The sequence below is a fragment of the Tachypleus tridentatus genome, chromosome 6 (assembly GCF_004210375.1).
Source record: "Tachypleus tridentatus isolate NWPU-2018 chromosome 6, ASM421037v1, whole genome shotgun sequence".
Classification (NCBI taxonomy): domain Eukaryota; kingdom Metazoa; phylum Arthropoda; class Merostomata; order Xiphosura; family Limulidae; genus Tachypleus; species Tachypleus tridentatus.
The window spans coordinates 168,049,559-168,065,400 of record NC_134830.1 but is presented as its reverse complement, the minus strand read 5'-3'; the positions used below and the strand labels follow the sequence as shown (position 1 = coordinate 168,065,400).

The window sequence follows — 15,842 nt, the reverse complement described above, 5'->3', positions numbered from 1 at the left end:
TATAAGTCCATAAATTATATGCTGCATAATTTAGCAAACATTAAGTCTATTTTTGTTTCAGGATTATAGTTTGATAAAAAACATATTTTATTAGATATGTCTTATCAAACCTTTACAAGATCCAGTGGTTGTTACATTGTGTCACTCTTGATTTCTCTTTCCTTATATAGGAGGAATTATGAAAAGCCTAAATGCATTTATCCAAATAGAATAATTTGATTAATTTTTGTCCACTACAGTTTAAATAATGGGGATGCTAAAAGACTGTGAAACCTTATAAGTGTTGTGAATGTTGGATCACATAGCTAAAGCCAAGGGTATAAAGTTTATCATGAAACAAAAAATATCGATCCTGTCTTAAACTTAAATTGTTTCTGAATTAAGCTATTTTCTGTTGTACTACCAATGTTTTTAATACAAAAACAAATCCTAATAATCACTAATCTAAATTAAGAAATCAACAAATATTTTTCCAGGTTTATTGTCAAAACATTTAAGTACATAGACTTAATGATATTAGGTTATACTACTGTCGCTATGAGATATGGTATAAAAGCCGTTACTAGAATGTCGTGTTACCAAAATGCACTGACTTTTCTATGTATTAGAATCTGTGACTCCAGCTGATTTTTACCAGTATTTATTCTATGAATATGCCTCAAATTCATTTCATTACTTATCGTAATTTTGATTTGTCACAAAGGAGTTTACCAGCATTATACTGCACTTTTCTCCCAGTTGTTGGTCAACCGTGGTTTTACAAAATTTATTTATTTCAGTTAGCTATGAAATGTGAGAGTGGTGATACTTGTCCCATCATTTTGATGGGCTATACACCACTTATACATAAAATATAGTTGTTGAAACTGTTTTTGAGTATTATATACTTGTGTATGATACAGGTAAAAAAGTTTTATTATAGCTGAATATATAAAAAAGTTCTAGTTTTTATCAGAATTAATTATTACACATTTTTGCATCAGTTTATCTTTTTGTAAATAAGCCTCAAAACTTCGTGCACTTCTCAAGACCTCAGTTTTCTCTTTCTCTTTACTGCATATTTTAATATTTTGTTGAATTTTTCATTTTTCCAGTTTCTTTGTGTAAACATTGAAAACAAGGAAAAGAAAGCTGAAGTTTACAGTTTTTTATTTGATATTTCTTGTATCTCCTGTGCTATGAAGCATGTTGATTGTTATGCCTGTTTATTGATATGGAATTCTTTATTGTTTCTAAAACATGATGTGTTTTTCTCTAACTGTTATGGAGTTTATTTCAGGAACTTAAGTTCTTTCCACATTTAGATATTTTTATATCTAAATAATAAAACTGTGGTTTAACTGTAGCTGTGCTAATTGTTTGATTGTGATTGGTTTGGAGAACGTGCAGTCTATTCATGTCAGTTGTCATTAACGTCAGGGGAGAGGGTCATCAGTAGTTTTTGTCAAACACAGAATAAAGGAATAGGATTTATTAAGGAGATTATAAGCTGGTTTTGTCTACCTGTGTTATGTTTCTGATAACTTGGTGTTACATAACATTCTTCTTGTTGTGTCTACTATTGCACAAAACTCATTTGACTCAAAGTATCATTTTGTCAGTACTTTTGGTAATATGTTTTGGGGGAGGAGTAACTCTGTTATTTTGTTTCTTTACTTGACAAACTTTATTCACATAGGAATTATATAACTTCTTTCAAAAGGAGGCAAAATGCATGCAAATACAATATGTTTTTATTATATTTATTTAAATTAGGCAGACATCCTGTTACTTAGCATTTTGTCACTAGTTTCTCCAGTAAACCAATTAACTGTAATTGTATTCAAAGAACCTGTTTTTGGGTTTAATCTGGAGCAGATTTGCAAATCCATATTTATATCAGGACTTTTGAAATATGTTTTCAAGAAATTAGACATTTGATTAGGAGTGGTTGGAAGAAAATTACAAATTTTCATGGATTTTCATCTATATAAGTGCAGATGTAATGGTTTTTGTTCTATAACTGATTTTTACTAGTGTTATAAAGTATTACTTGTACATTGAAATCTTATTTTCAGTAATTGCAACAACTAGCTTTGTCCTCTTATGAGTCAACAGTAAGTTTATATACCTACAATACTAAAATCCAGTGTTCAGCTTCCACTATGGATAAAGCATAGATAACCCCTTGTGCAGTTTTGCTGAGAGATAATTGTAGTAATAACTTTATATAGAAATTTTTACATTTAACATTAATCCTGTTTTTTCGTGCCTTTTAAAAATTACAGTTGTATAATATTTTTGTGATCAATGGATATTTTTATTTTATTTGTATATAGCAATTTTACTTTGTGTATGTGTAAAAAGGATATCTGTATATAGCATTTATATCTAGTTATAGAATACTCTGTTATATTTTATTTCATATGTGTGTTTTGTTATACAAAAAGCAAGCAATAAAATATTTTATAGTGCTTTGCCTGATTAGTTATACGTATATGTAGTGTGTCTTTGGAATTCGAAAATTGTCACAGTTGTAGGTCATGTTTAAAACCATTTAACATAGCATAATCATCAGGGACAACAAGGAACTTACTGGCCAATATAAACTGTCCTAGTCTCTAAACTCAATTAAAACTATTAAATGAAAATGTATGTAAACAAAAAACCTCAAAGTTAGCCATTCACATAGTTATCAAGTTTCACTTAAATTTACTTCCTTTACAACATCCAAACACAACCACTCTGTTAAGAAATAAAACTGCCTTAGCTTTAGATGACTCCTACTCTGTCAAAATTTATATTGTGTCTTTTTGTCCCACCATTCTAACCATTAAGTATGAAAAATGTTGATGCATAAACACTATCAATTCCTTTTACAATCTTAAACACCTCAGTCAGATCTCTCTAACTATTATTTTTCAAGATAAAACAATTTCAGAGATTTTAGCCTCTCTTCATATGACAATCTTTCTATTCCAGTATCATTCTAATAGCCCTCCTCTGAATCCTTTCCAACAATTCAATGTCTTTCTTCAGGTAAGAACCACAAAACTGAATGCAGTACTCCAAATGTGGCCTAACCAGCGATTTATACAATGAAATTATAACCTCTTTAGATACGTATTCCATATTTTTGTGGGTAGAACCTAAAATCCCATTTGTCCTACCTCTAGCAATAACACACTCCTTGGATGGATTAAGAGACTGATCAACCATTACACCAAAATCCTTTTCTTTAATATATAACACTGTTGAGGTTACTTACACCTAAATTATATTTATAATTAAAATTATGATAACCCACATTCATTATCTTGCATTTATCATAATTAAAACCCATTTGTCATTTATTTGCCGAACTAAATAAATGATCTAAATCCTTTTGTACAGCAGCAGCATCCTCTTCATAGCTAGCAACACCCAAAACCTGAATATCATATGCAGATTTGAGTAATTTATTGACCATCTATGTCATTAATGTAAATAAAAAAGAACAAATAATTTCCTAAATTGGTCATTATTTTAATGCTTAAGTGTTTTGTATCATTTTTCGTTTTCTGTTCTCTGGTTTCACTTTGCACAGGTTCCAAATAGAAATTTACAAATTTTAAAAATGCATTAATCAGACATATAATATTATGATTAATTTTTTAGCTTTTATATGCATACTTTATATTTTAAAGCAGACTTTACAATAAATATATGTTTTGTTTTGATTTATTTTTGTCATTTTGCATGTTGTTAGGGTAAAGCAGGCAAGGATGGAAATAAAGGTGAAAGGGGTGTGGTGGTAGGTATTGCTACTTGAATATGTGTATGTTTTGGGCTGTTACTTTATATAGATACAGTGTACATTTTTTGTTATGATTTATTTCATTATTTTAGATTTAGTTGACCCGTTATCAAACAGAAAGGTGTTTGGTGTAACCTTTTTCAAGCTGGCAAGCTATGATTATAATTAATTAAACTTATTATAAAGACATTTGAGTTAAGCCTATTATATTTTTAAACGGTGTGTTCTGTATCTAGTTCCTTTAGGGATTTTTGAGAACTAGAAGAGTGTATAATAATGGTGTAATAGCATTCCAACTATGATATATTTATTATAGACATTTCTAGAAGTGAATTTCACTCAGTCCTGAGCTATTCAGGCTTGTTGAGATACACTAAACATGATTATTTTGTGGTTGGAATACTATTATTTTTATACACCCTTTGAATTCTTGAAAATACCTAAACGACTAGATAGAAAATGTTATGTTTAAAATTTTTTTCTGTTATAACTTTACTCCAACCTAATTTGGGATTAGCCAGTATTTTTTTAAACCCAGCATTTTTACACTTACGTAGCTGGACCAGTAAGCAATTATATAGGACAAGAATGTTCAGTAACAGGTTTTTCAACTTCACAACTATCAGATTGCAAGTTGAGCACCTTAACTATTAGGTGGCTTGCCAGGCTGTGAAAATGTAATAAGCCTAATATTAATATCTTATAACATTAGGTATAATTAGTAATAATCAAGCAATCTTATTTGTACTATTATATCTATATCAAATTGTGAAATCAGTATTATTTGTACTGTGGAATTGACGTGTTATCAAACTCCAAGTTCAGTCTTATTTGAACTCCCATTATTGAGCTCAGTCTTATTTGTATTATGAAATTAACTTATTATGAGTTTCCTACCTCAGTCTTATTGCACTGTGTAGTGAGGTTGCAATGGACTGATTAAAAGGCAACTACAACCATGGTCATACAAAAACAGTTTATTAAATATAACAACAGAAATACAATATAGAAAACTTCCAAACATCTGGGATACAAATATTACCTCCTACAAGAAAACACTTAGTAACCCTGTGCCAGGTCAAGACTAAGTAGAAATTTTAATAAGCAATACAACATTTATTTCAACGTTATTAATATCAACAAATATCAAATGAATTAGGAAAAAGAACCAGAAGAATTAAAACCTAATTTACAAGTAAAACAAGACAATTTTTTTAAAATTAAACCATTTCTTAATATAAATAATTAACTAGCAATAATTTTAACAATATCTCGGGAACTAACTTGTTTGAAGATCAAGAAAAGATTTTTATCTAGTAATTAAACTACAAGGTTACATCTTGTGTGACTAGCTGTTACCATAAACATATGTGATTATTCACAGTATTAATATCTGTATATTACTACAAGGGAACTTGTGTAAGTTTCATATTACATACATACTCTAGCTAGAAGATTAGTGCTTTAATGTAACCGAAAACTCTTAATTGGAATAAATGATAGAGGGAATCATAAATGAATGGCAAACAGAACTGTAACAGAATAAAAGTAGTTTTTTGTCTCACAAAGTATTTTTTGTTGGTTCTGAATGAAGTAAGGCCTTTTTATTATGTGACAGTGTTGCATTAATAAATTTTATTAAATGTAAAATGCTATCTGATTTATTTAACTTTATGAAACTTTGTAGAATGTATGGTAACTGCCTGTTGTGGAAGACTTTCAAAACATCGTCCTCTTCACTTGTGTCTCCACAACAGGCAGTTGACGTCCATTCTACAAAGTTTCACCATGAATACTCTGCCTAAACAATCTATCAAAGAATAATATGTCTAGTTGTTATACATAATTTATAAAACTTTGAAACATATGTGACATTTTGCTCTTGCTCCAGATTTATTACACATGACTTTGTTTGCTTTAAACTTTTGTCAGAATCATCTGTTGTATTAGAAACTTTGTTGATGCATAATTTAGTTAAAGAACATTGCCATAATTTTTAACAGCAAGTTTTCAGTATCATTTTTAAAATTAGAAACACCTGATTTTTAGTACATATCACTGCCCTGTTATTCTTCAAGTAGTTAATCTTGTAATATTTAATTTAGCACATAGTACAGTATGTATGACATATTTCAACCAGATGGATGAAACAAATTCAACTCATAAAGATACTTGATAAACTATCTTTAGATGAACGATAGTGTATTAAATAAAGTTACCAGATAATCTGGTTTTGTTGGGACAGTCCTGTTTTTTGCTAGTTTGTCACATTGTCCCAAGAAAAGTTCTTGAGATGTACCAGAAATCCTAATTTTATGATAAAGACTATTTGCACTATGAGGAACCCAAATCTGAATGTGGAAACAGATAAAGCAATGTTTATAGTCAAAGCACCTTATACATAATCATGTACACAATTTTATAACTATTTAATGGAAAAACAGAACTTCTACGTATCATTTATTCTTCACAAAATATGTTTATAAAGTTTCAAAGTAATGGTAAAACCTAAAAGTGGTATGTTTGAAAGTGTTATGGATTCTTAAATAATTACAAATATGAAGTAGTCCATTTTAAAATGAAGTGGATAAAATGAGTAATTAAAAATTTCTTGGATGTATAATTGGACTATTTTTACTTATTTGTTTCATGTCTGTTACTCAAAAAAAAATTGTTTTAGAAACAATGTCATTGTTATTATATTTGGAAGCATTGTGGAATAAGTCAATAAATTTAAAGTAAATAAAATAAGAGATAAATTAGTTCAAAGTTGTAACAACCATTTTGAAAGTAGGGATAAAAACTCATCAGTCCTGGTTTTTCAATTCGAAATCTTGTTACCCTAGTATTGAAACTTTCAATGTATGTATTATAATTCTAAAGTAAGAAACATACTGGAAATATTTTCTCTATGAAAAATGAGAAACTTTGGTGATAAGTCTTAAGTTTGGATTTCAGTACAAAAAATATTTGTTTTATTTGAGTTCATAAATAACATTTTTATTTTAGTGGTAACACCACAATTTTGAAATTAATTCTTTATCTATGGGGTGATGTTTGAAGCCTAAACATATAACATGTTTGAAAGTACAAGTTTTAATATACATGTATTAGTCAGCTGATGTTGTACATTAAATTATAATAATTTGTGTCACTGAATAAAGTTCCTTTTTTACAAGAGATTTTCATATACTATGGTCTTAGTAATATTTAAGAAATTATATGGTAATTTAGGATAATAAATGCTGGTAAAGATTTCATTCTGTGTTTACTCAAACTTAAGAAAATATTAGAAATAATAAGAGTAGCACACATTTCTTATTAATTTGATATACCTATGTATTTTTATAAATAAAAAATGTGACTGAGAGAGGTTTAAACTTGCATACAGTTTTATTGGTTTAATGATTTAACAAATAAACTACTCGGACTTGCATACTGCTGAACTTTCATCTTCTTTCTGTGACTGAAGGTGCAGATTCAATTTGAGTTTATGTGGTGGAATATATAAAGATTAAATTTTGAACTGAATTAGAAATATTCTTGGTAATTTTATAAATATTTCTAACCAGTAAAAGCTGTACAAAGATTTAGATGGATTTGAGAATTTGATAGCATAATGTAGACTTTTGTCCTTTTATAGAGGTAGGCATTGGGTGAGGTCTGCTGGAAAGCAATATGTGTCATGTTGTTCAAGCAATCACTAGATTTATATTTGTGTTTTTGAATGAAGCAGAGAATGTGCAACCTCTGTATGAGGTTATTTATTGGTGTAAAAAAATAATCCTCAGTAAAATAGCTGTGTGATGTTACATTGTAGTAAGATTAAGAATAATTTAAAGCCCTTTATTTTTTACTGGACCAGTAGGTGTTTCTAGAATATAATGGAATTCTAACTTTTCTCGTTTCTTCTGTACCATTACAATTCAGGACTTTACTCAATACTAGATCTTGTCAGGTTATCTGGATTATAATATATGAAATCTTTGTTAATACATTGCTTATGAGAAAACAATACTTAACATGATGGTAGAGCATGACAAAGTATAGTTGAAATTCTATCGCACCCATAGTGGTCCAGTAAAAATTGTTTGGATTTAAATTTATGAGTCTTATTGTGATTTAGTATCACATATGTAAGTATTACCAAATATTAAGCTCTTTCAGCTAAGACGTTCTGAAATTTAAGATTTGAACTTTCAAAATAAGTTTTTAATATTTTCAGAAAATTAAATCAGTAATTTTTATTACACTTTTTAGGCTTGTGTAAGAAAGAGTCACTGTTTATTTTGTACACACAGATCATTCTTTTCATTGTTTTTTATTCTTAAATTTGAAAATTAAATGTATATTTTTTTCTTCTACAGTCTCCTGTGAGATACATCCAACAGGTGTGTAAAATAACAGTTTTTAATATTACCATATTTCCAGGAGTAAACAATATTTACTACCATCTCAGTCTTATTTTCTGTGTTAATATGAAACTAAATAAAGGCTTACATTGATTTTACTTTCATGATACCTCATCTTTCATTTTGTATGATTTACCAGAGCAATTTTAAGAACAAAAGAAGATACTTGTTCTGTATTTGTTTAAAGAATTCTTAATTAAAAAATATTTTTGAAATTAAAAGTTTTTCTTGTAATTCATAAATCAAAAACTACATTTTTTCTAGAAATTAAAGTATTAAGTTTGTTATTAATGACATTAAATAGTCATATTATTCAGTACAAGAGTTTCATATAAGAACTTTTTAATATCCTATTTTATGTACAGCGACAGACAAAATTTAGGGTATATATTTTGCAAATATATTAAACATATCACCCAATCACCCAAAAGTAATCTCAACAAGAAACATGAACTCTTCATCAGGTTGACTTTTTTGGTGACAAATTCTCTGAAATTATCCAGTTGGCTGTTCTCTCATTGATGCACATCCAATGATTATCATAGTGGATGACTTTTAACTTGGATTGTCTGCCTTCTGAATTCTATAAACCAAATGTTGATTCTTTTCAGTATGTCCTCCCAAACTCTTCTACAGCCATGCCATCATACAGAGTTTTATTTTATCATTAAAAGTATGTCAAGTATGACACCAGTGGCATTTTTTGTCTCTCTTCGTATTCTGTATGAAATTAATGATCAACTGTCCTCTGAACAAGAGTATAAAAGGTGCAATGTTACTTCTAGCTCTCTTCTAAACATTAGCAATGATAGTATATTACCTGTGCTTCATGTACTACCATTTGAAAACTCATAGCTTGCAGTGAAAGACCTTGATGCCATGTCTTCTGATGCTGTTTCATATAAGTGTGGGTTCTAGATAGAAAAATGTATGCTTGTATCTCTCCAGTGTGCTTCTGAAAGATGGAAGAATGATTATTGTCTTCATCTTTTTGATTCCAAAGATCTGACACATTTCTGTTATTAAGGCTAATTCAAAGTTCATTACCTGGTCTGAGTTAAACCTCATAGGCATACTAAATATTCAAACATATTTACTGACAAATTATCTTTCTAGACTTTGTCTCTTTATAAACAACATATGCTTTTAGCCTTTTATTGAAATAATCCATCACAACCATAATTTATTTATTCTCATTCTTACTCTGTGGTAAAGGACCACATTTGCAACAACTCTCTTGAAGTGTACTCTAACATAATACTACTGTAGCTGAACATGTTGCTTCTTTCACAGATTTTTTTGCCCATGATTTACACCAATTCCCTGCTGATTAACAACACTCAAACCAACAAAAGTATCATCTTAGTCTCTCCATTGTCTTCTTAATATCTAACTGTCTAGTTATTGGAAGATTGTTGATATGACAGAATGCTTCTGAATGTAAAGACTGTGAAAATACTACCTGTAGTCCTTGTTTCCATCCATTTGTATCTTCTCATCTCTGACATAACAAGCTGTCATGTAGGCATGTTGATTCCAACTGTGCCTGTACATCTTTATATCTGGACTTTGGAGTGACTGTTTGCCATGAGGGTTTTCTTCACTATTCATGATCCACCCAGACTTTGGCTTCAAACTCATATCTTCTGCCTGAGCATTTTTCAGTTTAATGTTAGACAACATTAGTTCTTCATCATTACTTGTTAATGTCACATCTAGGGTTAGCCTCTGTTGTACTTTAGATTGGTCATTTTTGCAATCTCTGGCTTCAGTTTCACAGTATTTTCATTCTTCATTAATATATGATCTTTGGGATAATGCATCAACATATTCAGGGTAACGTGTATATTAACCGTGAAGAAGCCACAAAGGTGAAACATTGGTTGAGATAAAATTATATTCTTTTATCTTTATCTGAAGTGTAAAGGTCATTTTTTCTTAACTTTTATCAAAATGTATAAATCCTTCCAGTATATGCTACATATTTTGAAACACAGTTATTGAATTTTAATAGGTACATATACAATCCATATGGTAATCCAACAACTTATCACAATTCATTTCTTGCAGTAAGTGCTGTTCTCTGTATTTTCTTGACCAATGTGTATTTGCCAGTATTCATTCTTCAGATCCAATGTTGAAAAACACTTTCATTCAGATTAAGCATCCTGAGTAGAGTCAACCCATGGCAGTAGGTAGGCAATGTTTTGTGTGACTTGATTCACTTTATGGTCACACAGAACCTTTTTCTTCACAAGTAAAGTGAGTGCTAACCTTCAGTTAGTACTTGGTTGTGTAGCTCCTTGTTCTTTCATTGCTTTTATCTCCTTGAAAGCTTCAGTTCGTTTTGCAATTGGAAGATATCTGACCAATTGGCATACTGGGACTGCATTTCTGCAGGGTGTTTGAAAAGTCACTGTGCAGTTTTGTAATCATATTTTATTCAGTCTATTTCAAGCCAGCAACTGATAGCAATGTTTAGAAACAAAATAAGAAGGATCCAGGCTTGTATTGATGCCAATGGGGGTCACTTTTAACATTGTTTATAATTGTCATTCATATTTACCTCCTGTATTCCATATTGAAACATGTCTGTTAATAAATATATAAGTGCACAGTGACTTTCTGAACACCCTGTAGTATCATTCATGTGAAATATTTGTTTGGTTTAGGTAATGAGGTCCACTGGAAAATGTATCTTGATATTTCATGAGAAAGTCATGTTACCTTTTACGTTCATCGGCTGTAAGGCCTCCACAACTTTAGTCATACAGCTTTTGTAAGTGATGTGGTAAACTATCCTTTATGAGACTTTGATGTCAGACTTTATTCATTTTCCTTACAAGTAATTACTTCTGAATGTCTTTGATGTGGAAGTACAACCTGTACAACATCATCACATCTTTCAAACTTAGATTTTATGGCTTGTTGAGTTTGTGGCCATAATTATACTATTTTTTTCTACAGATTTATAAGAGTTCTTCCAAATATTAATATCTCAAGACAAACTAAAGTGTTTGGTGCTACTAAACTTCTGACAATAAATCTTGTTCTCTTTGTTATCACTGGAAATTCAATCTCTGGTGCAGTAATTGTCATCAAGCACACAAGAATTACCTGATCATAGAAGCTATTTGAAGCCAGCCTAACTTCATGTCTTTACATGAAGTAAGTTTCCAGTTTACACTTCTCCCCTATGTCAGCTGCTTACCCCTCATGAGTTGTTGAGAAACTTTTTACAATAAGAGTAAGTCCACACTTCCCACACTTACAAATCTTCCCTTTTTTTTAGTGTCTTTTGGGAGGAATTTTCATTTCATTTAGGAACTTGAAGTTCCTAGCAATGTGCACACTTGAAACAACTATTGTCTTGTGGTTTATTCTATATAATCAGCTGTTAAGTCATCCTTTTAGCTCATCTAGAGTCTAGATTGTCATTATAGGGAAATGATGTTTCTGTACTATATGGAGAATATAGAAAATTCTCATATCTTCATCTGTTTTGACATCTGTTGGTCACGTGCCAAAGAAACCATTATTTCACATGGAACATCTGGATATGATAGGCAAGTCTTTTCAAATATTCCACAAGTTTAGCTAAAATCTCTCTTTTCTGTACTCCACTATGGGATTTTGATCTGGATACTTTCTTCTGGTATATCACTCTGAACCTATTTGATGAGACAGGTGTCAATAATTCATAAATGTCACAAATCTCAGCCAGAAAGTTTCTTAACATCATCAAGGCTGTTCCTTTTAAACAAGTGGAAAGATAAGTTAGCTTGAGTTAGAATGAGTTAACCCATTCACTCTGGAAATTAGTTCAAACTGAATCTGTTGTGCCTTGTGTTGGCTTATTCACTGGATGATGTAAGGAACTGAACAGTTAACTGTGAAATAATACTATCATGACTGTAGTACGCCAGGAAAATTCTTCAATTAAAGATGACATAGAAATAATGGTAACAGGTGTGGTCTGAATAGATGCGTTTACTACCTATTAAAGAGTAAATAGTGTTTTATATTGAAATTTATGATTGGACTTAGAAATAGATATGGTTAGTGTGATCTTTGCATTTGCTAGTTGTTGTTTTTTTCCAAATCTTTTATTTTGTCATAATGTAATTTTCTTCCTCATTTATTATGTTGTTATAATTTTTCTGTGTATTATAAGTGCCTTTTTGTATGTTTACAATTTTACTATTATAACCTCTTTTTGTGCCTTCAATCTTGTATGTAATCACTCTGTAAACTCGCACAAGCTTTGTGGATGTTTTCTTCAATCATGTTTAATTTTCTTTATATTCATTTAAATATTATGTTTTGTTTTTTCCTAACTCCTCTCTTAAATTCCTGGCTCATTCTTCTCAGTCTTCTGTTGTTTATCTCTTTCTTCTTTGTGAAAGGCTTGATGGTTAGAGCACTTGACTCACAACATCATCAAACATGCTTGCTGCCATGGGGATATTATAATGTGACAATTAGTCCCACTATTTGTTAGCAAAGAGTATCCCAAGAGTTGGTGGTGGGTGAGGTTGATAAGCTGCCCTCTGTCTAATCTGTTAACTCAAAGTTATGGATGGATGGATGGCACAGATAGCCCTTGAATAGTTTTGTGCAAAATTCGAAGAAAACAACAGTTTTTCTGCATGACCTGTTCTCTTTCTTCTTGTGTTTTTCATAATATTTTGTGATTTTTTCTTTTAACTTTTTCATATTTTCCAGCAGAGTTTTAACATTGCTTTGTTATCATGTTTTCATTTTGAATTCAATGTTCAGTCAAAGTTCTATTTTATTTTCACCAAAATAATCCTGTTTCTGAAACCATGCTGAAACATTTTCTATTATTATATGGGCTCATTTAGATTATTTATTAGAAGTAATGTACTGTTCAGTCCACATAATGATAAGAAACAAATTTATCTGTTCAATGACATTTAGATTATTTATTAAAAATATTTAATGTTCAGTCCATATTAATGATAAGAAATAAATTTATTTGTTCAATAACATTTACTACTTTCCATATTCAGTGGTAAGCCTCACTTCACAAAAATCTTTTCATCAGAAGCTCAAAACTAATCTACTTAGCTGCAAAGTTTCCTCCCTAACCAATCAGCAGTAACTGTGTTAACTAACTCACTAACTGAAAATGGATGCAATAGCTCTCACTGTCTAATTTATTAACTTATTTTTAATTAAAGCACCAATTCTGATATTTATATTGTACTGTTACTTCTAAATAAAACTTGAACTTTTCAGATGCTTAACTTTCAATAAATATCTAGATATTGTGTTATGATACATTAACATGCTCCCTGTATGTGTGAATTAAAATATTGAAAGATAAACTTACAACAATAAATCTACTTTTATGATTCAATTATTACTTTTTTCATTATCAGATTAATGGTAGCTTAGAAGGCACAAAGGAATTTGTAAGTACTGCTTAAGTTTGTATTTCATTCAAATTGTTTTACTATACAAGATTCTTTCACTTTCAAAATTTTTTTTTTTGTGTTAAGATCAGTTTAAAAGTGTACAAAACAATAATCAAAATGGTAAATATATTCAGTTCCATAAAGACCATTGAAAGACAACTTCTGAACTGTCTTAAGATTTACACAATACAGTAGTGTTAGTTTCTGTGTTTAATATATTACCCCATATATTTTTGTCCTTCATAAATATATTCAAGTATTTTTTGGTTTTCTATGTATTCATCATTGTTTTTATTCTAAATTTTATGGTTATTATTTGAAAAGTTTCAGTTTTTATAGTCTTAAAAATTTATGTTTTTTTATTAACAGGTTAATGATGATTGATCAGTGTTTTTAAAGTACTAATATATTATAGTGTTACTGAAAAACAACTGAATCAAGTTTGTTAATTAAAACATAAAATACATAATTTGGTGCATTTGAATTGTAGAAGGTTCTGAGAAGTTCAGTATTATATTAATAAACAATATGCAACATTAATCCTAATTCAAAAAGTTAGAGATTTAACCAGATGATAAAGATTTTTTTTTACAGGTCACAGGCCCTCCAGGACCTCCTGGTCTTCCAGTAAGTAGTGGAAATGCTTCAGATATATTATTAAAATATTGTGGTATTGCTTCTATGAGGTTTGACCATTCAGTCAGTTTTAAAATACAGGAAGTAATAGAAAACTACTTCGTTTCAAAACCACTTGTAGTGTTTCATCTACGTCTCAAACATTTGTAATTTTCGATATATTTTGTTGTATGAAAGATAAGGTTTTTATATCAGCTGGTATCACACTGATTTATTTTTATACATGGTAAATTTAATTCTGGTTAGTTCTTGGTTGTCTCAAGCTTTTTTCATTTTTTTTTTATTGGAGTGTTTCCATAAACATCCATGCCATGTGGGATAGTTAACTCTAATATTAACCAAACCCATTTTGTTACCCTCATTTTATAATATACAAGTGAGGAAACAAATCAACAATCATAATGCAAGAACTTACTAAACCCATTTTATAATATATAAGTGACAAAACAAATCAACAACCATAATCCAAAAACTTAAAAACAGTATTAAAATGCCTCATGTATAAAATGAAATATTTTACATGACTTTAGGTTTAAATTTAAATCTTCAATGTTTTCTACATAAAAACGTTTTTCATTTTGAATTATTACATTATGGTTGCTACAACGTTAGAGCGAGCCTTATGCAGAGATGCCAACTATTACGATTTGATCGTAATCATTACGATTTTGGTGAATACATTTCGACTATACGCTCATACAGACAAATATTACTCGTTGCAACTCCCAAATTATTATATATTATATAGGCCTACGCAATAAAGTGATGAATTGTTCCCCAGGACTTGAAAGGGGTGAAAAGAAAATTTCTAGTGAGATACAAATAAAATTTGATAATAAATAAAAACATAATCCAAATGGCTACTTGCAATAATCATGTTTGTGATTGAAATAATAAAAAATATTTGTAACTTTGACGTCTACCAGTAGTTTGAGTGCGGTGCTTCTCCATACTGGGTACGTGGGGGAATCCATAGTTACGTCATCAGTGCTTGTCAGCCAATCAGCGCTTGCGTAGATGGGTATTTCTCGTTTTCTAAGCGGCATAGAAGCACCAATTCGATCGTTCACAAGTTGGAAAAAAAATAGAGGCCTCGTTCAACAGATTGTCTTGTTTCTGGCAAATCTAAAAGGATTAAAACTGTGAATCAAAAATTTAGGAAAGAGTATAGTGCAAAATATCTGGCATTGCATCAAAAGTCTGTGACAGTCATGTGTTTTGTACAGTTTGTCACATCGATTTTTCTGTTGCGCATGGCGGGATAAACGATTGTTCCAGATATACAAAATCGGCATCTCACCAAAAAGGCTGAAGCGAAGACAAAAACGATGCAGATAACGACATTTATGAGTAAGAATTCAGAATATGAAACCATAAATGCAGAAGTGATGTTCACGCAATTCCTCATTGCTCATAATTTACCCCTAGCTGTAGCCGATCATGCAGGACATCTATTGAGAAAATGTTCCCAGACTCTGATATATCGAATATGGCTGTGTATGCATTCAAATGGACAATGTTGTTATAACTCCCAACCATTCAGAGACATTCTCGTGAAAGCAAAGGCTGCAACAGCCG

The 15,842-nt window shown here is 30.2% G+C and overlaps 1 protein-coding gene across 8 annotated transcripts in view; it reads left to right on the top strand.

Moving 5' to 3' along the window:
* LOC143254404 (uncharacterized) overlaps positions 1–15,842 on the top strand; it is a 101,044-nt gene that overhangs the window by 17,701 nt on the left and 67,501 nt on the right. For 5 of the 8 annotated variants that reach the window (XR_013030182.1, XM_076509514.1, XM_076509512.1 and 2 more), the window contains exons 7-10: positions 3,728–3,772; positions 8,143–8,166; positions 13,593–13,625; positions 14,223–14,255. Coding sequence is in view for 7 of the 8 variants with exons in the window: in XM_076509514.1 (XP_076365629.1) it covers positions 3,728–3,772; positions 8,143–8,166; positions 13,593–13,625; positions 14,223–14,255 (135 nt within the window). In the remaining variant the exon portion in view is untranslated. The remainder of the gene's footprint in view (positions 1–3,727; positions 3,773–8,142; positions 8,167–13,592; positions 13,626–14,222; positions 14,256–15,842) is intronic. The other 3 variants (XM_076509517.1, XM_076509515.1, XM_076509516.1) reach the window with 1 other exon arrangement.